We start from the raw sequence: 27,487 nt of genomic DNA, 5'->3' as shown, positions 1-27,487 counted from the left end.
AATTCTGCAGTCATTGGGATACATGTGCAGATAACCTAAGACATGTTAGGTAAAAATAAAGCAGCCCATAGTTATAATTAGATTTCATATATGGCAGCCCTTGAACAAAGCTCGTGCCAGTAGTTTTTCTTGTACTGTGACCCAGGAAGAAAGGGAGGTCTCTCTGAACATACATTTCCAAACTTCCTTCCCTCCAAGTGGCTAAAAAACAAGATGGAGGAAGGCCGAAAAGCTTCCAGAGTACATGCGGATGATTAAACACGATGTAGCCCTCTAGGAAAAATGGTACAGAGTGGATTTAAAGGTTCTCTAACTCCAAAGAACAGTCCAATGTATCGCCAGGGCCCAGCACTAGATTGGGATATTAATACTTGTTATGGCTACTTTGATAATATTTGGTCAGTGTTTACAAAGATCATCTCTTTGCATTCCATTCCTGAAGATTTACCCACATACAGATGATTTATTAACAGTATAATGTGCAAAAGAATAGTCCCAGGATTTAAAGGCTGTAAAATAATAAGTTTCCTCTTATTACTTTGGCAAAGCTTCCAGTAGTGGCCACTAGTGATGAATGGTTCATTACTGTGGTGGGGTGGGGGTTACAGAAAAATAGAAAATAGAAATCTGGAAAATGAAATTCATGCTGTGATTGGTTGCTGTGGGTAACCAGGACAGTTTTTCTGCTTGTTAGGCCTGTTTACTCGACTGACTTGATACCTCTTCAGTATGGCCTCTTCATATGGTAAGGGACAACCACTGGGGCAGGTGCATTCAAAGGAGAAGTTATTGGACAATGTTCCTTGCAGGGGCTTTCCCTTTTGTTGTGTGATTTGTGATGCGTACAGACCTCTATATAGACCCTAATCAAACCAAAGAAGACACAATAAATGCACAAAACACACTTCTTTGGGAATTAAATGGCCAAATTTTTATTTATAATCCCAATCCCGTGGCAGACCCCCGACTCACGAAGAGTCACCCTTCAGCACTCAGGAGAGGAAAAACCCCCTGTGGAGGAAACCTCTAGGGAAGCCATGGCTGAAGGGTCGCCCTTCCTCTGGGCTTAGAGGGTCACTGCCAATAAATATCTCTTACCCAATTTAGAATAATTTGGCTGATCTGGTGGTGGATGTCCCCTTCCTCCCTCGTAGCTCCAGGCCTGAGGCAGACAACCCCTTGAAGAGGATGGTGGCGCTGTAGTGATGAGTCCTGGGCTGATGGGGCGTCCCTGCTAGAACCTCCAAATCGCATCAAGGTAGGTATATTGTAGGTAGTCAAGCTCAAGGTCCAATGGCACAAAATGGCAGCGGGCACAGCAGTGGGGAAGCTATTATGGAACCTTCAGTAATTATGACATCAGCACAACATCTGTGACCACTGAGGGCGTGTCTACAAGTGTCATCCATTATGATGTCACACACAGGGAGGGATCTGAAGGATTAACCCTATAATGGCTGGAAATATGTCTCACTATAATGGGAAAGTGTCCTTGTACTTTGTAGTAATTTCTGTGTAACATTTATGATTTTTTGAGATGACTCAGTTCCAATTTTTAGTTAATTTTTAATTTTTAGTTTGTGTAAATCTTATAAGGAATCCAAGGCTAAATGGTTCTTTTATATTTATTTACAAAATACATTGACCAGCTCCATTGTAGAAAATCCTATGTTATCTTGGTCTGTTTACATTGATACCGGATGATGTTTTCCTGCTGTTTATGGCAAGTTCCATGGGGGCTGAGGACAGGGTCAGTGCGAATTCCCCCCAATTTCTTCATGTTTGGTAAGGTATGTTTTCATGTATAATGTGGTTACAAATGTGCTACCAAGCAGAGGATTATGTGCACTTCATGTTACAGTCCTTCACAGGACACAAGTATCAGTATTTTTAGTGGAAATTATATAGAATATATATTTTCCTTTCCAGATCGGTCAGTCATGAGAGGATCAGCTTTAGAAGATAATCACAAAGTAATAACCTCTATGTATCTGTGTCTGGCTAAAGAGAAAGAAAATAACAAAGGGTGTATAGATTATCCTACAATACAATAAGGAGAAGAGGGGCTTTTCTCTAGTGTAAAATGCTGGCCACATCTCCAATATCAGCCTGTTGTTAGTTCTTCTTCAGCTGAAGCGTCCTAGGGACAGTTCTCCTCCACATGGAAACATGAGGTATGAATCTTTATGTATCGATCCCCCTGTTTTCCAAATCATGCTCTGTAAGTGATTTTAACCTTTTCTAAACCCAATTTTTTCGATGTCTTCAACATATGCTTTATATAGATGAAAATGACATGTAGATAATATATTAAAAATAACCTTATCTTTAGGTGCCTCCAAAGAAGGAACAGATTATGATTGTGTTTAATCATTTTAAGTTAGAATACAGGCAATGAAAAAACCTTTATATAAAGCATGTTTTTATCCATAGGATTTTTCCATTTATTTTGTTTAGACTATTTGGAGAAGATATGCTGAGTTTGTACATCCAATACACTTCCCTCCTGCATAATGTTTGAAACCTATTTGATATTGTACTAGCTACATGATCACTTGAAGTTATTTTAATTGGAAATCTAACCCCTGGGTGACAAAGGGTACAATGTTTAGATGTCCAATGTAAAAGGAATTTTTTTAGGAATTTGATTAGCGAGCTGTGGAGAGGTTACTCTGTTCTTCCAACATACTGCAGGTGGCATGTGCTTTATCCATAAATAATTCCTATGTAGTAAATTTTACTTGCATTGTCCTGCCTCCCTGTTCCTGATCCAGGTCTCACTGCTAGGACATACTGCTGTGAGGAACACTAAGAGTGAGCTTTGTTATATTATTGGGCATTTAAACCATTTCCACACCTTGAAGTAACCCTACATCATAGGATGCAGGCATTTCCCGTACCTTGACGTACATTTATGTCATAGTGATTGCCTGGGCTCCATAGCTGAGCCTTTGCAATCACTTCCTGAGCCTTTGCAATCAATTCCGGCAGTATGCGATAGCCGGGATCCCCCAGTAACAGCCGGGATCATGACTACCATGATCCTGCCTGTTTAACCCTATAGACACCACAGTCATAGTGACCTTGGCATCTATAGTGGTTTGCCGTGATGATCTGCACCCTCCATGCAGGGCACGGAGGTGCTGATCATTGCCATGGCAGTGCTGAGGTCTGATGGAGGACCATCTAGAAGCCAGCTAGATTTCTGCATGATCTAGCACTGCTATAGTCAGCCTATGCAGAAAGCATAGCCTAACTATGTAATATGCTGCAATACAATAGTATTGCAGTATATTACACTGTTTAGTTTAGTTAAAGTTTAGTTAAAATTTGTTTCAATGTGGTGCCAGGTTCCCTTTAAGCATGGTGCCTCACAGCTAATAAATTCTAATATTTGGTTAGTGTTAACAAAGGAGATCAAGCATAAAACTTAATTTCTCTTAGTGATATTGATAAATTGCATAGATTACATCTCATTCCCAAATTATCGTATCATTCCTACATGCAATGGGACTTATTTGCTAAGGGTCCACGAACGCCATTTCATTGGACTTTCTGACCTTTCCGGGTTTTGTGTGGCAGTGACAGATTTTTAACGGGATTGTTTCGCACACAAAATCGTATTTTGGCACTACTGTGCTGGCTTTAATGCGACAGAAATGGGGGGGGGGTAAGCGTTCGAGCAGTCAGGTGATCCAACTGATTCGGACTGAGCGCGGGATTTAACTTTCATATTGTGTTGCAAGATTAAGCATTTACATGCACCAGGAAGAAGGTGAACTGTGCGGGGAAGCTACACATACAGGATATCGGACGCACGATCTTAGTGAATTGCGGCACTGTACGTTATAGTTGGACAATGAACTTTCTGTAAACTCCTACGGACGGGTAAGTGAATGTGCCCCAATGTACCTCTAATGCCTATACTCCAATAAACTATAATCTCCAGTTTCTTCATGTTTATAAAATTTGTTTAAAGAATTTAAGCCACTTGTGTCTCCAGACCTTTAACCCCCTAGTGACCAAGCTCATTTGTGCCATTATGACCAAGCCCTATTTTTCAAAATTGCCATGTGTCACTTTTGCCATGTGTAATATCTTTAAAAGACTTTAGATTACTCAGGTGGTTTTGAGATCGTTTTTTTGTGACATGTTGTACTTCAAGTTAGTGGGAAATTTTGGTTGATATATTTTATATTTATTTAGAAAAAAAGTAGATTTTTCTCACAATTTTGAAAAAGAATTTGCTATTTTCAAGATTCAAAATTTTAAAATTTTCAAACTGATATTTTTACTACCTAAATTAGTTACTAATTAACATTTACCATTTCTCAGCTTTGTATTTTATAAATGTCTCACAGTACACCTCACTGATAGACACAGGGAGAGGTCATAACTCTCCTGCTAAAGCTCTTTCTATTCAAGAGAGCTCAGACATGTAAACAAAGAATCATGGAGTTTCTGGAGAGACCATTAAAGTAAGTAGCAGGAATTTTTAATAACTTGATTATCAGGGATTATTATCAAGGCAGTAAAGGCACATGGGCAACTTATATAAAAGAATGGCAAGCCCTTTTAATAATCATAATTTTCTCCCCTGTTTTGGAGGCATGATTAATATTGCGTCTAGCATGTGGCAGTGCCCTTAGCGATGCTACCTCCTGCTAGGACTGAAGAGGGTGAACAACATGGCAGCCCTGGACAGCGACGGGGTGGGAAATCTCCAGCATCAACAGATCTTCTGGAAAGAGAAATCTTCAGCTGCTCCTCTGCAGTCCTTCAGGGTCCATGATTGTGTGGGAAGATGATAAAGAATAGTTAGCTGCTGCATTCCTGCGCATCATACAGACAGCAGCTGCAATGAAAGGTCTTATTTCTCTTTTTATTCACCAACATAACCCCTGCCCCCCACTGTCACCCACCTGGTCTCCTAGCCCACCTTCTGTACTTGGAATCTCCATGTCACTCACTGATAATCTCTCCCCCAGAGCTACGACTCACAAACGCCCCCCCCCCCCATTCTTTTGGGGGGACTGCAACTGTGATGGGTGGGTTGTAATTGTTTTTGTGCCTAAAAAGTCACACAAAAAATGCTGCAATTACAGATATGATTACAAGTCAGAGTTTAGATAAATCCCCATTTTGTTTTTACATATCACATCTAACAGTTCTCTTCACCTGCAAACTTAAAGGAAATCTTACATCAGTTCACATCTCTATTAACCATTCATGCCTCTGGGTCGCTCCCAGCATTCATGCAAACATATGTTTACGGTGACAGTATTTTCAGCAGACTTAGGCTACATTTACACTGCCGCATGGGGGACGTATATATGGCCGACGTATAAACGGCCAATATACGCCCCCCCATAGACAGCAATGGGTGCACAGCGTCCTACTGGAGCGGTACAGTGTCGCACACGTGCAGTACCATACCACTCCGTACCCCGTAGAAAGATAGCATATATTCTTTATTCCTCCTCTCCCCACGTGCTGCCGTGTGCCCGTGTGCTACGGTACGGCGAGCAACGGCAGCGTGAATCTAGCCTTAGGCTGGATTCACATTTGTTTGTGATCAGTACCATGCCATGGACTTATAACTCTGTGCTTTATAATGATATATGATGCACAAAGTTATTGTTTCCCTGATTTGCAGCAGAGTTGACACTGTACTGTTGGCTCTGCTGTATATCGGGGGAAACAAGAACTCATCATATATCAACATCATGCATGAGTTCAGTCCCCAGTAGAGTGATCAGTCCATGGCACTGCCCTTCTCACAACTGTGATCATGAACAAATGTGAATCTTGTCTAAGGCCTCATTCATTCGGCCGATTGGGGGACATATATGTGGCCACAAATTACATCCCCATAGATGGCAATGACGGCCCAGGGACAGTTCCATGCCATACACTGGGAAAAGATAGAGCTTGCTCTATCTATCTCTGTGTGTACGGCTGTGCGGCGCTGTTTTCTATGGAGAGGGGAGGGGTGAGCAGACTGGTAAAAGTAATTATACACGATTGATGACGAGATGGTGGCACTGATTGCACTACAATGAGGACTGATGGGCAGATAATGTACTAGACTGAGGACTGACCAGTCACAGCGGTTATACTAGACTGGCAGTAGTGATTATGACAGACTGCAGGCAGACTGCATTTAGCAGGTGCCGTTCCCAGTTCTGTTATGAAATAGCAGAGAGAAAAGTGTCTAACAGAAGTGTAAAAGAAGGAAATCTTCTTACTTTGAAGTCAGTGGAGAATTGAAGGTGAAAGGAGAGTTTTCGTTCACCTGCTGTTCTTAGTTTCTGTTACACTCTCCTAGAATAGAGAGTATAACGGAAACACTGAGCCCAGTGGAGGCAAATATACAAGACCGAGGAGTGCCTGGTGGTGGTGATTACAATAGACTGAATGTTGTGTTTAGGGCACATTATATTTTCCCTTTGCACTTGATTTTGTTGGTTCACATAACAAATTCTTCTTTATGCCCCAGGTTTGCACTTCAGGAGAGTGACAAGAACAAACATACCATAAACATGCAACCAGGGGTGGATAAAGACAGCCATGTGCCTTGGGCCATTACAGGTCTAATTATTTATTGGCTTTTACCTCCTTCCTATGGTACTAGAATCAAGCTACTTGGAAAAGAGGGGGGGGGGGGGCCTCTTAGAATCAAGCTACTCGGAAAGGAGGGGGGGGGGGGCTCTTCTGTCCAATTTTAGTTCTGCAATTTGACCATCAAAGGTCCTAGAAGGACGCATGAGGATTTCATGGCGTAAGTCCTTCTCTTTATCCCTCCATGGCTGTATCAAACTTGGCGACCGGTTCAGGTGGTCATAGGCCCCCTAGAAGTCTTGGGCCCCAAGCGGCCGCCCAAACCGCCTGTATTATAATCCACTAATGCAGGCAAGTCATGGAAAGGGCCCCCACTAGATTTTGTGCCCAGGGCCTCTACCAACCCTAACCCGCCCTGTCATCTGTATAGTGTGGCAGTCAGTATACCACTCTGGCTGCATTTACATGGGGTACAAGGGATGTCTGTGATAGGTGACACCTTGTAATCTTATTGCACCAAGATCTGTCACGTTTTCTCTAAGAGATTGGATCGATCTTGCAATTGGATGTTCTGCAGAGCAGCAAAGCCAGCTGCTAGCCCTGCACTGTGACTTCTAGGCATAGGCATACCATTCCCCTGTGTGTGTACATGCCCCGGGAGCGGGCACAGTCTAGCACATCCCTGCCACCCGCCTGCCCCGCGACTCTGCAGAGGAGAACACACGGCCGATGCCTCCAGCCGTCTCCTCATTGGCTGCGCCGCTTTAGGCGGGGACATTGTGAGCGCTGTGATTGGTTGCTGTGCGTTCCCTAGTCTGCATCGCTCAGGATCCTAGAGATGCAGATCCGCACAGCTCACCGGGAGCCAGAGGCGGCGGAGCTCAGCGCTGTCACAGGCGGAGAGCGGAGCCCGCACCGGAGGAGACCCGCAGGAGCCCAGCACAACATGGACACGGACTCCGGGGACCTGAGCGAGGGGGAGCTGTCACCAGGTAAACTTGTACGCGATGACTGACAGCCCCGCGTCCCGCTTACAGATCAATCAACTTAATAGCAATGGGCGGGAGCCGCTAATTAGCGGTGGGACCTATCTGTACCAGGGGGTGTCTTGTACAGCGTTAAAATCAGGGAGCAGGGTGTCTGGGGGAGATATGGGGCTTCACAAGTGAGATCAGAAGTTTTGGATATTACCTGTGAAGTGCAGCAGGATGGGAGCACCTGTCCTCTGTTACATTACCTGGGCAGGGGCTCACTGCAGCCATGGCACTATACCACTCCACTGCCAGGGCTGTGCCCACCAGGAGAAACTGCTCAGACCCTGCACAACTCTGAGCACCTGGCTTTACATTGGGAGCTGTGAGGTGCAGCAGGGTGGGAGCACCTGTCCTCTGTTACATCACCTGGGCAGGGGCTCACTGCAGCCATGGCACTATACCACTCCACTGCCAGGGCTGTGCCCACCAGAAGAATCTGCCCTTACCCTGCAGAGCTGTAAACACCTGGCTTTACATTGGGAGCTGTGAGGTGCAGCAAGGTGGGAGCACCTGTCCTCTGTTACATCACCTGGGCAGGGGCTCACTGCAGCCATGGCACTATACCACTCCACTGCCGGGGCTGTGCCCACCAGGAGAATCTTCCCATACCCTGCAGAGCCCTGAGCACCTGGCTTTACATTGGGAGCTGTGGCATATTACAAGCTCAGCTCTGCTAAATATAAAGTTTTCTACACACATCATATCCCCTATAGGATTGTAATGAATGGGCGTCAGGATCCAATGCCGCTGAGTATCCAATTGTTCTAGAATGAATTGTTAAATGTATCATTTCTACGGACACTTAACCAACTGCAATTATGTTATATTGTGTCGTTTTCGGTACTAACTGCTCCCCTGACTTGTCTCATCTAAATCTGGACTGCGATCTATGACTTTGTGATCTGATTTATTATAGTATATAAATAAAGATAGTCTGTTCACATTTACAATGACACATGCAGTTTTTGGTGATGTTTTGGCGTCAAAATTCTATTCCTTATTCTTCTTGAATCCACCTATAAATGGCATATACGTCTTGTTCCTTCTGGAATCACTTTTGGCTTTTTCCTTTATTTATTACAGTCAATGTCTGAAACATCCTGCAATATATTTGGTTTGTCTGATCATAGATCATTTTAATAATTGTCAATTTAGAATAATGGTTGTGGGTTCCTTTCATGTAAACCTTGCCCCAGGCCCTGCAATATATAAAATCTATATCTAGCTGAATAGGAATTTTGTTCTTAAATTTGGTTTCAAACTGTAGAAGTACAGTGCAGACTACTATAGTATAGTATAGCATCTGTGCACCTGTGGGAGCAGAGGGCATTCGGACAAGGACGAGACAGCCTGCGAGCCGTGTAAGCGGGGTCATGCTGTGCCTTTAGCCCAGTGGCTACAAATAAGCATCATATGGAATCTGATCAAGGGCACCGTGGTGGTGGCATGTGCTGTCACTTCTTCATTAGGATGGTAAGCTCAGTAGTTTGTCCTGCTGAAATAAAACATAATACAGTAGTACTTTATTGATCCTTTAGGGGAAAATTCTTTTGTACATAGTGTCCCGGCACAGTTAGACAGGTTTAACGTTACAGTTACATACATACACTACAACAGTTCAAGTTCTTACAAGTTGCTAGTTCTTTAGTTACATACAGTCAGTCCCCGGGTTACGTACAAGATAGGGTCCGGAGGTTTGTTCTTAAGTTGAATTCGTATGTAACTCGAAACTGTATATTTTATAGTTGTAGATCCAGACAAAAAAAATTTTGGCTCCAGTGACAATTTTTTGCTGTAATGGGACCAAGGATTATCAATAAAGCTTCATTACAGACACCTTACAGCTGATCATTGCAATCTCGGACTATAATAAAGCATTAAGAGAGCTTCACCAGAGGTCAGATGGCTGTCTGTAACTATGGGTTGTCTGTAAGTCGAGTGTCCTTAAGTAGGGGACCGCCTGTAGTTACAGGAGATTGCGATGCAACACAATACAGGGTAACATAACCACATTACATAATATATGGGGGAAATGATTACAGTACGAAATAGTGACAATAACCAATAGACACATGGTAGACATGTATAGTGGTTTCTACAGTAAGGGTGCAGCTGCGGTGCTAACACTGATTTTGAGACGGTGGTGCAATGTTCCTTCACACTTGTGGTAAGGCTCTGGTTGTGATCACTTACATTTCAGGTGCTCCGATGAAGCAGTTATTGGTTCCTGTTCCTGTGCTCTTTGTACCAAGTCATGCGCCATGGAGCCCCTACTGCTGCTGATCTGCTGTGTACTGAATAGGAGGGTGATGGGCTGAGAGTGCCAAGTTAGTTGCGCAGAAAAGCGGCAGGATAAAAGCCCGTGCTGATGCAGAGGCAGCCGCCTATAGCGGCGCCATCTTGACAGTGCTTTCTGCTAAATCCACCAGATTATGCTTTCTGACTTTGCTTCTCAGATTACCATTTTTAAATGCGTATGATTAGTGTTTAGTAATTTTAGTTAGACAAGTACTTATAGAAAGTGTTCTTTTGTTAACTTGCAAATAGGTATTATAATTGCAAGTTAAAATGCTATCTATAGGTCCACTGCTACAGCCACTGCAGACTATTCACAGGTGTCACCAGTCCTGAACCCCCTTAACGATGGGTGACGGGCTGAGCCCTCTCTAGCGAACGGTTAACCCGTCCATCCCCACTGGCAGCTTTGCGCATGGGCACCGCCATCTTGGTGAAGATCGTCGCTCCCCGTGACTTCATCAGGGAGCGGAGATCGGTTGCCATGACAGTCTCAGGTCTTCTGAAGACCCGAGGCTGTCTCGTTTTAGCGAGAATGTCATAAGGGAAAGCCATAAGAACCATCCTACAGTTTTTTCGTTATTTATAATTTATATTTCCAGCCACTATAATAAAGAAGAACAACCCCTCTAAATACAGCTGGTCAAAATTAGGGTTGAAATTTTCCGCCTACAGAGTGAATGGAAGTAAGAAGGAGTAGGGTGTTTCTCATAGCCCTGCCCCTCCATTATCAGCTATGTCGCTGCTCCTACCCCCCACCACCCAATCTGCCAATGGAGAACCCTCTGCTGTCTTGTATACTGTATTCTGTTACCATGTTGGGGGGCCAAAGTATTTTAAGTGTGGGTCCACTTCACAAAAAAATTGTGTATATATTTTTTAACTTAAAATTTACTTAACGGGCATCTACCACCATCTTCCTCTGACAAGATAGGCTCTTCTTTTAGCCTCTTATGCTCTTATTATGACAAAAAAGGCTTTACACTTATGCAAATGAGCCTAAGAGGCTATGGCAGTGGTTGCAAACCTATGGCACGGGTGCCAGAGGTGGCACTCAGAGCCCTTTCAGAGGGCACCCGGGCCATCACCAGAGAGGACTCCAGGTATCTTCCTGCAGTCCCAGACAGTCCAGGACTTGCTGTGCACAGAGCTATATTAAAGTGACAGTGCTATCTGGGACTACTGGAAGAGTGGGAAGGTGTGGACATATCTGGATTATCATTGTAGCTCCTCCTCCGGCCCTGAAAATTCTTCCTGTTTATGGGACCCTGCAGGGAAGCTACAATGATCATCGAAATTTCTTCTATTTTCTGCTTTATTGGTGTCCTGGTGCTGGTATCAATAAAAATCTGTGACAGAGAAGGGAGTATAAATCACAAATTAAATTTCTGTGTTGGCACTTTGCAATAAATAAGTCGGTCTTGGTTGTAGTTTGGGCACTCGGCCTCTAAAAGGTTCACCATCACTTGGCTATATGTTCCACAAATGTTAATGGAGCCTGGAGCCCCTTGCATAATTTTTAAAGCCTTTTTTTCAGTAAAAACAAGGACATAAGAAGCTAAAAGAAAAGTATGTCAGTGTGCTTGGTGTGAGCCTGGTGGTAAATTTCCTTTAAATACATTTTAAGTTAAAAAAAAATATACACTATTTTTTGTGAAATGAACCCACACCTAAATACTTTGGCCCCTAACATGTTAACAGAATACAGGATACACTATACAAGACAGCAGAGGGTTCTCCATTGGCAGATTGGGTTTGCAGCAGCGACATAGCTCGGGGGGAGCTGTGATATCAGCTATGACAACTGGTGCTGCACCCCCAGGGTTGTGCAGCAGTGCTCCTTTCTCCTGGAGTACCTTATTCTTTACTGTATATGTGTCAGATTGCTCCTTTGATGTCTCCAGTACGTTCCTTTGTTGCAAATACAACTTTTATCCCTCCTCTGATCTAGTTGATGTAAAGTCAAGGAGGTGGGGGAGCAGAACCATGTAGTCAAGCTCCCCCCTCCTCCTCCTCCTCCTCCTCCTCCTCCTCTACACGCTGCTCGGCCCCATTCCAGCCACCCACATCTCCGCCCCTGAGCTCTGATGTCACTCCGTGCTCCTGTCACTTTGGTGCTTGTCCTGCGAGTCTTGGGCTGGTGCCAACTATCTCATAACCACTACCGTGGTGTGCACTGAAATGGCGCATGTACTTAGATTTCTTTAAAGTACTGTTTGCAGCTAATGGGGCATGTCAGAGGTGACGGGTTCCCTTTAAATGTAGGGCATAATTTGGAAACATTTGTCAGCCATATATATGTTTTGTGGTCAATATTGATGCATTTTTGTGAGTATTTTACCTGGATCACCAAACCTAGAAATGAATAATAATTGTAAGCAGCCAATAATATTGAGTCCAAAGGATTTTCTTCTTGTCCTTGAAACAAACCATCTTGTAGAAATCATTCAGAGAACATGGAATGCTCTCCTTCCGTTCTTTTCACCATATGCAGAGATGGGGTGGGGCTTAGCAAGGTGGGTGGGGAATAATAACCTTTTTGTGCTCTAGACAGGGCAGAAGGGGAAATGTATACTTTTATAGCCAGACTCAAGATTGTAAAGAGTAGGATTGGGGTGGGCATTATTGAGTTTCTGAGGCACCGAGAAAAGATCTCTCAACTTAGTTACCTGTCTAAATTGTTATTTGGGATACAAAAAAGGTCACCGTGTATACAATTAAGCTGACCTGAATATAAGCTGAGGCACTTAATTTTCCTACAAAAACCTGTGAAATACCTGTGTATACAATGAGAAATGTATTGGTCGCAGCCTGCCCCCACTGATGAAGTATCCGGCGGCAGCCTGCCCCCACTGATGAAGTCCCATACGATGAAGTTATACGATATATGACCCAAAACAATAAAATATTAAATAATTTAGAGACTTGGGGGGGGGGGGAATTAATCACTGCTTCTACGCAAGTTTTCTGGCATAGAAGCAGTGAAAGGATCACAAATTCTTGCGACTACGTCCCCTCCACGCCATGTAGAGGGGTGTCGAGACCGGCAGCGTAGGCAGGCATGGTGTGTTCGTCCGTTTGCAGGTTTTTTTGCAAAACTATGCCAGGTCGGCCTGAAGCTCATGTCAGGGGAAGATGTAGAAATACCATATATGGACAGATGGTATTGCCCCATGATTTGGTTTCTGCTCTACATAGGGCTACACATGCTTATACTAGAATATATACAGTAAGTACCATGAATTTTGTGATATATTTTTTATTTAAATATTCCATGTTGCTTTCTACATTTAAATTAAAAAAAAAAAACATATATATTTCTCTGCAATTTTCACTCTTGCCATGGGGCTTCATAAATGACTGACAGTCGTGTCACTTCTAATCCATATCTCCCACCTGCACAGTGTCTGCCTAGAAAACTCTCCTTAGATCCCAAATGAGTCACTCCAGACTATTGATTCCTGTCAGATCACTCAATGTTGCTATTAGAGCCCAGGCAAGATGGCAGCACCTACAACCCTAGACCGAAAAATAAAAGCAGCTTAGAGAAAAGTGATGCTATTTTAACTTTGCTTCAAAGGGAACTGGTCACTATAAAGATAAAGAATAATCTGTATGTAGCACATTATAGAGCAAGAGGAGTTTATACGCTTGTGGAGAAAAAAAATTGTATATAAGGGCTGACAATACCTATATCTATGGATATCGATTGGTGAGGGTCTGACTGATGGGACGCCCAACATTCAAGATAATGTTCTGAATAATGGGAAAAGCATGTGTCCTCCTGCTCAATTCAATTGTATGGGAGTGATGGACATAGCAAGCATGGCGCGCAGCTTTCTTTCATTCACTGTCTACGTGAGTGCTCCACAATTAACGACACTACCATACTATTAATTGGTATGGCAGAACACTTACTCCACCTACATATTCAGAAAGCCCCTCCCCCCACCCAATCTCTGGATTGCTATGAGGCCATTCTGATGTTTAGTGTGGGTCCCACCGGTAAGACCCCCAAAGATTCAACCCAATATGTTTTATAGTCGTTGACAATCCCTTTAATTATACTTTCTGGTCACCATGTAGAGATTTCTGATATTGAAAACATGATGCAATTATCATAACGGGGCCATTCATTCTACTTAGCTTGTTGGTTACAGCTCACGATCATCCCCTGCACTTTATATTGTCACTTGAGACAAACAAGCAATAATGTCTGCGTCACGGACTATTGACATGGGACTGGATTGTGGTGGTGTTTATAGACAGCAGCAGTTTATGATGTGACAGATCCCCTTATAAGTCGCCCATACAGTGCAGGGAACAATATAAACAGAGCGGCGATACAAAGCGGCACCATAAATCACATAAACAGTGTTAGAAGAACAGAACGGCATATGTTTCTGTGGTCTTTCCACCATTTATTTGATTTAGTGCTTGTCTCAGTTGTTTGTTATTTCAGCCAGGAAGGTCCCATGGATATGAATGGTCTCTTATGTAAAAATATATGGCCTTGTACTATCTACTTGGCACACTTGGATTTCATTGTGGGGTCAAAGCACACGTTGCCAGAGTGGTAGTTAAAGTGATAAATTGCAGTAAATCCATGGCAATAGAGTTCTTTACCAAATATGATCATGTTTTATGTTTCTCCAACATCTCCTTATTCTTACTAGCTTTTTTTTCCTCCTTGTGTGATGACATTGTTACTCCTGTACTGGAGCAGATGCAAAGTTTAACTGGTAATAGATGGTCTTCAAGGGGAACAGATGTAAAGTTCTGGGCAAACAACTTTCCTAGACCGAAAATCTACCTATTTTGTAGGTAATGCAGGTAGTGCTGGGGGGTGCGGGAGCATAGTCGGCGGTGGTATTGGAGGGTGCCTGAGCATAGTTGGCCGGAGTGGACCTATAGTTAACCTTTAGTGCCCACTATGTTAATGAATACATTTTGATAATTGACAATCTTAAAAAACGGGACAGCCATTCCAATTGTCACCCATTTTTGTTGCCTTCAAAACCATAAATTTAGTTGCGGAGTTACATGTGATCAATAACTCACTGACACATCCTATTTGCTATTTATAGGTTTTACAATATTGGATGTTGGACAGTACAGATACTTTATCTCCTGTAAAGGTGTTACTTTCCTAGTGTCTTCAACAGCAAGTATGTCAATGGAGCAATGGGAATAACATTGATTTCAAGTCATGTTGTCAGAAGTGTCTCACGGCAAAATGGTTCTAGTTGCTCATGACAACAATCAGCTCCGCTTTGATTTTATAAACTACTGTGTACCTTGAGTAACTAGAATAATTTTGCCCCACTCTTAGCTATCTTCAACAGTTCCATAGACTTTTCAGTAAGAGAGAGGGCATATAGTCCTTTCATATAGGTGACCGGAAACCTAAGGGACAGCAAATAAGGGACTGTCACGGGTGCCCCTGCAACCCATATCCAGGGTCACGGGTGCCCCTGCAACCCATATCCAGGGTCACGGGTGCCCCTGCAACCCATATCCAGGGTCACGGGTGCCCCTGCAACCCATATCCAGGGTCACGGGTGCCCCTGCAACCCATATCCAGGGTCACGGGTGCCCCTGCAACCCATATCCAGGGTCACGGGTGCCCCTGCAACCCATATCCAGGGTCACGGGTGCCCCTGCAACCCATATCCAGGGTCACGGGTGCCCCTGCAACCCATATCCAGGGTCACGGGTGCCCCTGCAACCCATATCCAGGGTCACGGGTGCCCCTGCAACCCATATCCAGGGTCACGGGTGCCCCTGCAACCCATATCCAGGGTCACGGGTGCCCCTGCAACCCATATCCAGGGTCACGGGTGCCCCTGCAACCCATATCCAGGGTCACGGGTGCCCCTGCAACCCATATCCAGGGTCACGGGTGCCCCTGCAACCCATATCCAGGGTCACGGGTGCCCCTGCAACCCATATCCAGGGTCACGGGTGCCCCTGCAACCCATATCCAGGGTCACGGGTGCCCCTGCAACCCATATCCAGGGTCACGGGTGCCCCTGCAACCCATATCCAGGGTCACGGGTGCCCCTGCAACCCATATCCAGGGTCACGGGTGCCCCTGCAACCCATATCCAGGGTCACGGGTGCCCCTGCAACCCATATCCAGGGTCACGGGTGCCCCTGCAACCCATATCCAGGGTCACGGGTGCCCCTGCAACCCATATCCAGGGTCACGGGTGCCCCTGCAACCCATATCCAGGGTCACGGGTGCCCCTGCAACCCATATCCAGGGTCACGGGTGCCCCTGCAACCCATATCCAGGGTCACGGGTGCCCCTGCAACCCATATCCAGGGTCACGGGTGCCCCTGCAACCCATATCCAGGGTCACGGGTGCCCCTGCAACCCATATCCAGGGTCACGGGTGCCCCTGCAACCCATATCCAGGGTCACGGGTGCCCCTGCAACCCATATCCAGGGTCACGGGTGCCCCTGCAACCCATATCCAGGGTCACGGGTGCCCCTGCAACCCATATCCAGGGTCACGGGTGCCCCTGCAACCCATATCCAGGGTCACGGGTGCCCCTGCAACCCATATCCAGGGTCACGGGTGCCCCTGCAACCCATATCCAGGGTCACGGGTGCCCCTGCAACCCATATCCAGGGTCACGGGTGCACCTGTGCATTTAAAGTACCAGATCGCCGATAATTGGGCGCTGGCCTTCCACCTTCCCTGATAAATTCCCAGCCCCTTCCTCTGTCCCCGGCAGGATCTTTGTGCTTCTATGCCTAAGAGAAAGCTTTGTTTCTTGCCCTTGGCGATTATCCTGATTTCCCGTTGTGACCTAGATTCTGTTCCTCTCTCCGATCCTGTGCTGCCTGTCTTGACCTCCTGCCTGTTCCTGACCACAAGTTTGTCTTCTGCACCTTGCTTTGGCCACTGCTGCGGACAAAGTTGCGCCTGTGGAAAGACCTGGTGGTACCACGCAGCAACAAGTCCAAGCCCTACCAGGCCACCCAACCGGGTAACCCATAGACTCCGGTTCCAGGTGTCGGCTTACATCATCGTCGGCGGTGGTCCTGTGGGTCCACTACCCCTGGTTCTTGACAGGGACATCCCTGTTTAGGTGATAAATGTTTTTAGGAACGTTGGGTGGCATCCCCTATATCAGCGATATCAGCTGTTTAGTCGTTTCTGGATAATTGGGCTTTGTAAGCCACTAAATAAGATTGTTAGTGGGAAATACTGTTGTGTAAGTATAGACAGGGATATGGGAAGTCTCGCATGCATTGGCTGATGACCGCTCTCCTCTTCCCACAGTCATTACACTAATCAGAAGTGGGGAGCATCTTGCTTTAATGATATATTATCGGCTGCACAATAAACATTCATTGGGTTTTTACCGGAAAGGGCCTGGACTACATAACAGTGTGTCACGCACAACATGTTATTATACAGCAAGTATAATTAGGGGTTTATTGGCTCCAGCTTTACTGGGGAATCTAGGAGAGAGCTGCACAATTATTCCACAAGAGATTGTCACGAGTTTATTACTGTGACAAATCTTATGTCATTTTCTGCATCATTAACAAGATCTCTGCCTTGTTCAGGTTTTGTATCTCACAATGTAATCTGCGGCGCCCTCCGACAAGATGTACAGCGCCCGCCAGACAGATTGAAGGATAAACATTTTGATTCTGTATACGTTAAGGAATCACACATGCCCCGCAGACGTCTTCTCTTATGTATGCCTTTAATATTCCTCCATCTCGGCTAACAGCTTGGCTTCTTCTCCATACGCCGAGGATGAGACAAGGAGCTTTGTAGGATAGCCACAGTCAATTTACATGGATTAGCAGATTGACTTGAGACATATCATTGAAGGCAGAGGATTGCCCGAAATATACACATATCTCCATGGGCATCCATGTCTTATTCCTATACAATAAAGGTACTTCTACTTCGTACTATTATGAGGAAAAGCTTTTCCAGGAAACTCAAATTTTCTTATCTTGTAGCATTCCACGGCTTTGTTTCCCATTAAACCCTTGCCACAGATGAAAATTTTTAATTTTCCTTCCCCACCTTCAAAAAAACATTTTTATCTTTCCATTTATAGAGCTGTATATATAAGCTCTGCTTATATATATATTGCGCTATATTTTTGTGGAATTTGTTTTCATGGCTTTCACTGTGCGCCCCAAATGACACCTCTACTTTATTTTTTGTGTTGGTATGATCCCAGGGATATATAAATATAATTTATATAGTTTTAACTACCATAGGCCCTTTTTCATACTTTGGTGTACAGAGCTGTGTAAGGTGTCATTTTTTTTTGCAGGATGAGCAATTTCTACCATTTTGGAGACTGTACAAATTTTTTATCACTTTTTATTAAAATTTTTATGTGTTGTGAAATGGGGTAAAAAGTGTTGTTTTGGACATTTTGGGTGTTATTTTCCGTTCTGTGGTTTTCCACTGGAAATAATTAGTTTTTATATTTTGGTAGTGACTTTCTATTTTTGATCTAATAAAATGGGGGTGATTTGAACTTTTAAATGGTATTAAAAAAAAAAAAATAAATATAATATCTGTCAAGGCCCCTGATACCTGATCACTTATACAAAGTACTGCAATAATACATGAGCTTGAGGGGCTCCTTAGCTGTTAATGGAGCCTAGAGCCCCTCAGGCTCATTTGCATGCAGTCCTTCAGCCTGGTAGTAGATGTCCTTTTAAGGGTTTATCAACCATAAGCCTACTGCATTGGGTGTCAGCCCTAGGTGTTAGCCGCTATGTATGAAGCGGGCTCATCCCGTGATACATATCATTTGCAAATTAGTTAAAGGTTAGACTAGGTTAGGAAGTACAAAATGTTTAGAGAAAGATAATTTAGGGTATAGGATGTCAGAATGAACCTACCATCGGATCTTCCTTAATAGGTAGATTCATGAAGGTAGATTTCCTTTCAAAGCTACATAAGCCCCAGAGCCTTGCATTTAACATGTACAGTACAGCAATTTGTTGCTTTTAATGAATGTGTGGATTTTCTTCTGCTTCTGATGGGCTCAGATGGAGGATGAGCCTAGAATGCACAAATGATTTCCTTATCCAGTCAGTAAATAAGCTGCCGACCTGTCAGCATGTCTGTAGCATTTTGGTTATGGTAATAACTTATTAAAATTTACTTCTTACACATTCAATTGTGACAGTGCTCCAAAGCTTGCAGGTTGGATTTACTCACTTGTGGAGATACACTTTAAAAATATACAATATATGCGTCTATGTATGGATCTATACTATTATATACATGTAAAGAATATACAGTATTCAATTCATCACCTATCTGGCTTCAGTGAAGGAAAACTCTGCTCATTTGCAGCCGGTAATGTGACCGTTTGTAAAATTTGGCAGGGTGCGTTTTATTTTTGGGAGTAATCAGATGATGAAGTCACCTTAATATTATATCAACACTTTTTACTTTATCCAGTATTCTTAGTTTGACTTTACAGAATATTCTACAAAAAAGCTGCTCTGGTTTCCTCAAGGCAAAGTGTTGAGATGATATAATGAAATGGAGAACTTAACTCAATTATTAACTCCGCGGATATTGCCTCATTTCTCCAGTCACTGGATCTTACAGTTGCGCTTCTGCTGAATTGTATATTAAAGTGACTTTCATCTAAAGTAAAGATTAAATGATATACTGTATGTACAATCGAATTTTATTGAGGAATGAAAAATGTAAGAACTGAGTCTGTGGGGCGCATTTATCATGAGGTACAGTGGTGGCCAAAAGTATTGGCACCCCTGCAATTCTGTCAGATAATACTCTGTTTTTTCCAAAAAATGATTGCAATAAGAAATTATTTGGTATTATCATCTTCATTTAATTTGTCTTCAATGGAAAACCACAAAAAGAATTGTCAAAAAGTCAAATTGGATATACTTCCACACCAAACATAAAAAAGGGGGTGGACAAAAGTATTGGCATTGTTTGAAAAATCATGTGATGCTTCTCTAATTTGTGTGATTAACGGCCCCTGTAACTTACCTGTGGCACCTAACAGGAGGTGGCAATAACTAAATCACACTTGCAGCCAGTTGAAATGGATTAAAGTTGACACAACCTCTGTCCTGTGTCCTTGTGTGTACCACACTGAGCATGGAGAAAAGAAAGAAGAGGAATGGAGAATCAAAATTGTGAGGAAGCTTGAGCAATCTCAAGGCCACAAGTCCATCTCCAAAGACCTGAATGTTCCTGTGTCTACCGTGTGCAGAGTCATCGAGAAGTGTAAAGCCCATGGCACTGTGGCACCTCCCTAGATGTGGATGGAAAAGAAAAATTGATGTGAGATTTCAACGCAAGATTGTGCAGATGATGGATGAAGAACCTTGACTAACATCCAAACAAGTTCAAGCTGCCCTGCAGTCCAAGAGTACGATAGCCCGTACTATCTGTCGGCGTCTGAATGAAAAGGGAATGTATGGTAGGATACCCAGGAAGACCCTACTTCTTACACAGAAACATTAAAAAAAAAAACATGCTGGAGTTTGCCAAAACTTACCTGAGAAAGCCTAAAACATTTTGGGAGAATGTTCTCTGGTCAGAGTAGAGCTTTTTGGGAAAAGGCATCAACCTAGAGGTTACAGGAAAAAAGAGGCCTTCAAAGAAAAGAACATGGTCCCTACAGTCAAACATGGTGGAGGTTCCCAAATGTTTTGGGGTTGCTTTGCTGCCTCTGACACTGGACTGCTTGACCGTGTGCATGGAATTTTTGAAGTCTCCCTCCGAGGTCATGGGTCTCCCTCCGAGGTCATGGGTCTCCCTCCGAGGTCATGGGTCTCCCTCCGAGGTCATGGGTCTCCCTCCGAGGTCATGGGTCTCCCTCCGAGGTCATGGGTCTCCCTCCGAGGTCATGGGTCTCCCTCCGAGGTCATGGGTCTCCCTCCGAGGTCATGGGTCTCCCTCCGAGGTCATGGGTCTCCCTCCGAGGTCATGGGTCTCCCTCCGAGGTCATGGGTCTCCCTCCGAGGTCATGGGTCTCCCTCCGAGGTCATGGGTCTCCCAGCAGGACAATGACCCAAAACACACTTCGAAAAGCACTAGAAAATGGTTTGATAGAAAGCACTGGAGACTTGTAAAGTGGCAGCAATGAGTCCAGACCTGAACCCCATAGAACATATGAACATATGTGGAGAGATCTCACAATGACAGTTTGGAGAAGGCGCTTTCACATCTCAGGGACCTGGAGCATTTTGTCAAAAAATGGTCTAAAATTCCAGCAGAGCCTTGTAAGAAACTCATTGATGGTTACCGGAAGCGCTTGTTCGCAGTTATTTTGTCTAAAGGTTGTGTTACCAAGTATTAGGCTGAGGGTGCCAATACTTTTGTCGGGCCCATTTTTGGAGTTTTGTGTAAAATGATCAATGATTTGACTTTTTTTTTTTTAATTCTCTTTTGTGTTTTTTTTTCATTGCAAGCAAAATAAATGAAGATCTTAATACCAGAGGATTTGTGATTGCAATAATTTCCTCGAAGAAAACGAGTATTATCTGACAGAATTGCAGGGGTGCCAATTTTCAAAACTGTTTTAAGTTTGTCATTGTACAGTGAGTTTGATTATTTATTTATTTATTTATTTATTTTTTCAAGTGGAATACTGTTTGATAATCCTCCCAGGAGTTGATGTCCCTGCATAACCAAGTTAAGCCTACATCTAAAAGATATTTGGATTAAAGCCTATTGGATAGACATCTGCAAAGTGGAAAGGCTATACCATACCGCACAGTGCTACATTTTGGTAAAAACCAAACCCGAATATTTGCATAAATGCCTTCTACAAATTTTAAAGCCCGATGGTGGAGGTTTGTTTTGCAGACAAAGGACCCGGGCAGCTTTCAATCGTTGGGAGTGCAAGCCCTGATACATAGCAACCATTCAGCTTAATGAGAGATTAACTTCTGTGTGGTACGATTCCTCTTTCCCTACAGATATATGGCGCACCAAAATCAAAATCCAGCATTTATATACCAGGGACACTTACTCATAGATCCATGATAATCTTCTTATTTGTTATCCATGGCCTCCTTCCTTCTAGAATCAACTTTTAAAATGATGTTGATAAGACAGAAGGACCCTGGGGGGGTGTTATCAGAACCCCTCCATACTGTAGCTTCACGGGCTACAATTGGCTTTACTTCCCATGTTTTTGCTCCCCTGCTCCTTTAGCGCTTCTCTACTCCCTCTGCCTTTTGTAATATCACATAGTGGGAGGGGGGAAGTGCTCCTTGCACACTGTAACAGCATGTGAAGCTACAACACGGAGGAGATCACCCCAAGGAGCCTTCTGGCTTTTTAGCATAAATTTTAAAGTTGGTTTTAGAAGTATTTGTATAACAAATATATGAAGATTACCACAGCCATGGTGTCTGGATCTATGAGCAAGTGTCCTGGGTTTATCATGATGGATTTTGATAGTAGATTTCCTTAAAGTGAACTGTCAACTTCTGTCTCTTGTGAGAGTGGTCATAAAACTGTAATGAATTGGCTAAATCTCTACATTATCATCTTCAGCCAAACACAGCACAAAGGTTTAGGGATAAAAAAAAACTCCTTACCGTGGAGAACACCAGAAGGTTATGTATCTATAGCCATACCTACCTGTACACTGCTTAATGTATACACGTTCTGGGTCACACTTGTAGAGACGAGTGCTGGCATTCTCAATAACGATTCTCCAGTAAGAATACTTTCCTATTATACAATGCAAATGGAAATTATTCATGCAAAATCCTGCAGCAGAAACCAGATTTATTTTTATGTTATTTCACATAAATTTAAAAACCTAGAAATGTCTGTACTTGGTGTGGTTTTTGGCAGTCACCAGTCTGGATTACTTGAAGACTAGAACTTTATACATGTAATGTAATGGTGTACATTTATGAGCCAGGGTAAACAGCAGTTGAACATTTGGCTATACGTGGTACATTAGTGGTACAGTAAGTCTTGTCTTGAATGTTCTCTTCATTTTTCCGTACGTTGTTCCAATGTCACTTGTAAGTCTTTGACTTCCAGGGCAGTCCCCTTGTTTAATGAATTCCAGGCAGGAAGTCAATGGAAACCCATTACACATTGCATTTGTCACTTCTGAAGTTACTACAGTGAAAATCTAAAACTATAGGAAGTAACCTTTTAAAGAATGCAAGACCCGCTGGATAATGTTCATGAGGGAATCGTAAGACTAGGACAAGGGAGTATAAACATTGTGTTAATGTCTCTCGGACAATCATCCTCATTTTACTTTTTGGAAACAAAGCTACTATGCTCAAGATCTTATAACAGCTGTAAAAGCGTAAGAAATCCTGTCATTTTACTATTTTCAGCTGTTTTTAAAACCCTTAATACCCCCCAGTTTACTTTTCGGGGATTGTTAGCAAATGCTGTGACCAGATCTGTATCTTCCTTCTAATGTAAAGTTTTAGGCATCAATAGAACAGGGAATTCCTCAAAAGATCAACAAACCCATCTAAGAGAAGCATTCAAGCAAACTTGGTTTAGTCCAGAAAGAATTGGGACTGCGTATATATTATCAATGTGTAAGAATATACAAGTTGCTGTTACTAATCATGGAGTTACTGACTCAAACTCTCTTTTGTCGTATTATGTTAATCCTTTTTTTATAGAGTATATAAAGGCAAAAGGAAAGACCATAGAGCGCTCATAGAGTAGTATTATTCAAAACAACCAGTTGGGGTAACGGTAGGGGGGGAAGGGTAATCTAGGCACAACAGTAGTAGAACACTTTGGGAAATTACCAATTGGTGCTGCATGTAGACAGGATCACCAGTGCACAGTTGCCACATCATTCTGGATCAAGCTTAAGTGGTTTACGGAAGGGTTGTCAGAATAGCACACAGGGGTATTCAAGGAGCATAGAGATCTTTTTTGTGAAAATTTTTTTATTAATGACTCAATAACACAATGCGTTTTCCAGTCTGGTTTTGTGGAGGAATTTGTAGATAAATACACAAATATCTGTTGTGTTATACAAGAGATGTGTCACATTGGGTTCAACAAAAACATATGAGCCTTTCATCATTCAATAAAAACATGGGTGATAAATATACATCCGGTTATTGTTCTAGTAACTAGGTTAAAAATATATACAGGCAGTCCCCTGGCACGTACAAAATAGGTTTGTTTTTAAGTTGGATTTGTATGCAAGTTGGAACTGTATACTTTATTATTGTAACCCCAGTCAAAATTTTCTTGGTCTTTGTGACAATTGAATTTTAAAAATGTTGGGTTGTTTTAAGAACCAGGATTAACACTAAAGCTTCATTAGACACCTTTTGATAACTGTTACAGCTGATCCTTGTAGCCTAAGGCTAAAGTACAGTTTGTAACTAGGGGTCGAGGGTTCTTAAGTCAGGGAATCCCTGTATAACACTCACTACTTTCATTATGATGTCATTGAAGACAGATTTCATTATAATTGAGTGAGATATAATCAGATTTAAAAATGGCAAGGTAAATGGTAGAAACCCGGTCCTACCTGAAGCATGGGCAACTAACGGATGTCCCAGAGCTATCAGGAGCCGCTTTGGGATTGCCGAAAAACCTCACCTCTGCTTATACACGAGTCGCGGCTCCTCTTCAGTCTTCTCTCTGCTCTATTAGCCGGCAGAGACTCTTTCTTGCGATCTCCTGGCCCACCCACACTATGATGCGGCGGTGTCGCCGCCAAGCTAATAGAGCAGAGACACGACCGAACAGGAGCCGGGACTAGCTTCGGGGGCACCAGAGGATGAGTATGTAAGTGTTTTTTTTTTTTTTTTTTTTTTTTTTAAGTGCTGGGCTGCCTGGCTGTATACTACATGGGGGCTGCCTGGCTGTATACTGGGAGACTGTGATCAATGCATTTCCCACCCTCGGCTTATACTCGAGTCAGTAGGGTTTCCCAGTTTTTGGTGGTAAAATTAGGGGTCTCTCCTTATGCTCGGGTCGGCTTATACTTAAGTATATACGGTAAATCTCACCAGGATAACCCTGCTCACCTCCCCACAACTTTTAAAAAATGGAGTTTGCAGGTTCCAAAAGATATTTAATGACTTTCAATCCCAGAAATCTGACCTGCAAGCCTGCATAGTATCAACAGTGGGCTAAAATATTTTTTTTCATTCAATAAAAATATTGATTCGTATCTTTTCAGTAGATGCTTCTTCTCACGTCAACTGCAGGCATGTTTGTTCTCTTTGTAAAGAAATCTTCTAGCAAAACAGTCAGTCTCTGTGTGTACCTCTTATGTGTTGGAAGCACTTATTGAATCTGAATCATTACTTTAATGGGCATAAATCTGCGTTAACTTGCTGATCGGTGGGAGTCTCTGTGATGGGAACCCCAGACATGGGCATATGAGGGCTTGTTTTTTAGCAGTAAAATTTGTATTTTCCAATGGATTAATTTTTATGGTAAAATAAGATGATTTTAATTTATTAACTCTGCAGCGGAACAGAATAAAACAGCTGTTTTACCACTTGTTTTTTTTAATTAAAACTTAATTCCATGCTTGACAATACAGTATAATAAACATGATAAAATTATTCTGTAAGTTTGTATGATTAAGGAGACTCCAAACATGTACAGGTTTTCTTATGTTTTACTACTTGTCAGTGTATAGTGCTGCATGAGGGCTTGTTTTCTGTGCAATTAATTGTGCTTCATACTGACCGTTTTTCATATTTCAAGTTGTTTACTGGTAATTCTTGTGGTCCGTGTTTTTAGGGCTTTCTCAAAATGACACCTCCCCTTTAATTCTTTTGGTTGACACTATCATGGAGATACAAAATTTATATAGATATTATTGTGTTGTAATCCATTTTAAAAAATTAAAACCTTTTGTTCAAGAAAAAATGTCTTTTGTTTCTGATGCCAATAACCTTTTTTATACTATGGTTTATGAAGCTGTGTAATTTTTGGCGGGACAAGTTGGCACTTTCAATGCTACCATTTTGATGACTCTATGATTTTTTTAAAATCACTTTTTATTACACTTTTTGTGTGTTACAGGGTTTACCGCCAGTAATAATCATTTTTATTTTTTGATTAGTAAGTTGTAATACCCAACATGTTTTTGATTTTTATTTATTATTATAAAGTTCTAGGGTGATTTGAACTTTTTGTTTTTTTCTTAGTGTTTTCTTTTTTTTTTTTTTTAGACCCCACATGGTATTTAAACCTTAAGGGCTTTGTTTGCTCTAGTTGAACTGTAACTGCGTCCTGCTAGTACACTATTACTGATCTCACCAAATGACAGTTCTTGCAGTCTCATAAAGGCTACAGGCTGGGAATCGATCAATCGGATTATTGCAGCCAAAATGGTGGGGTCCCATGCACCACTGGCTTTTAAATGGTTAGTGGGTGTTACTGGTGGGTGTCCTATCCAAACAGCCTTGTGACATCTGAAAACCTGTTATACCGTTTCCTTGATTGGTAGTTTACATGCAGAATATATATCACTTTGTGATGTTTGTATTCTATGAGGATCTTACATACAGAATACATAGAGATGTCTTTTGCGCTGCTTGCTAAATTTTCTTTACTGATCAGACGGTGATTAACGACAGAACTTTTTTAGATCCATGTCAAAGGTTGTTGAAAGCATTGCCTCGCTTCAGGCGCTAACGCTTCCTAGCAATTCATGAATAATGTGCGTACGACTGTAAAATAAACAGCAACTGTCCTGTTACCTCAATCTGTAGCCAAGAGATTAGAATGTGGTAGAAAAGCCAAGTGTAACGGACGTCTCCAGAATGAAGTGTAAACACGTGAAGCCATAAGACATGTTCTAATGATTAAGATGACTGCACATCCAAGTCGAGCTGTGCCGGGGTCAAGCACTGCTTGCTTTTCTTTTATAAATGCACTATAGATATTTAGTGTCTCAACTTTTTTTATATCCAACAAACAGCCCCTGCATTATATTGTTGCAAAACACCGCAGAATCCAGGCCAATCCAGAGGTGAGAAATGAAATTGCTCCCTCCACCCCATCAGAGGTAGCCCATCTCATTCCCCCAGTATCTAGGTAGCCCGTGGCCAGCACACGCCCCCTGGATACAGGTAGACCCGGCCAGCGCACGCCCCCTGCATACAGGTAGACCCGGCCAGCGCACGCCCCCTGCATACAGGTAGACCCGGCCAGCGCACGCCCCCTGCATACAGGTAGACCCGGCCAGCGCACGCCCCCTGCATACAGGTAGACCCGGCCAGCACACGCCCCCTGGATACAGGTAGACCCGGCCAGCGCACGCCCCCTGCATACAGGTAGACCCGGCCAGCGCACGCCCCCTGCATACAGGTAGACCCGGCCAGCGCACGCCCCCTGCATACAGGTAGACCCAGCCAGCGCACGCTCCCTGGATACAGGTAGACCCAGCCAGCGTACGCTCCCTGGATATCTGTGGCTGCTCCTTGCTCCAGCGTTCTTCACTTCCAGGGCTCTGGGGAACAACGCCATCTGCGCTGCCTGGGTTTCACAGAGGGCACAGGCAGGGGTAACATTGCTGCCTGTGTCCAGCAATCAGCTGCATGTGTGTCTTAAAAACGCACATACCAATGA

At 43.2% G+C, this 27,487-nt stretch overlaps 1 protein-coding gene across 1 annotated transcript in view; it reads left to right on the top strand.

Moving 5' to 3' along the window:
* Window positions 1–7,379: 7,379 nt before the first annotated feature.
* TNFAIP8L3 (TNF alpha induced protein 8 like 3) overlaps window positions 7,380–27,487 on the top strand; it is a 51,244-nt gene continuing 31,136 nt past the window's right edge. Inside the window, exon 1 of the mRNA XM_072148223.1 lies at window positions 7,380–7,553. Within this exon, the coding sequence (XP_072004324.1) occupies window positions 7,400–7,553 (154 nt within the window). The 5' untranslated portion in view covers window positions 7,380–7,399. The remainder of the gene's footprint in view (window positions 7,554–27,487) is intronic.

This window comes from Engystomops pustulosus, chromosome 4, assembly GCF_040894005.1.
Source record: "Engystomops pustulosus chromosome 4, aEngPut4.maternal, whole genome shotgun sequence".
NCBI classification, from domain to species: Eukaryota; Metazoa; Chordata; class Amphibia; order Anura; family Leptodactylidae; genus Engystomops; species Engystomops pustulosus.
This window is presented reverse-complemented; position numbering and strand designations above follow the sequence as displayed.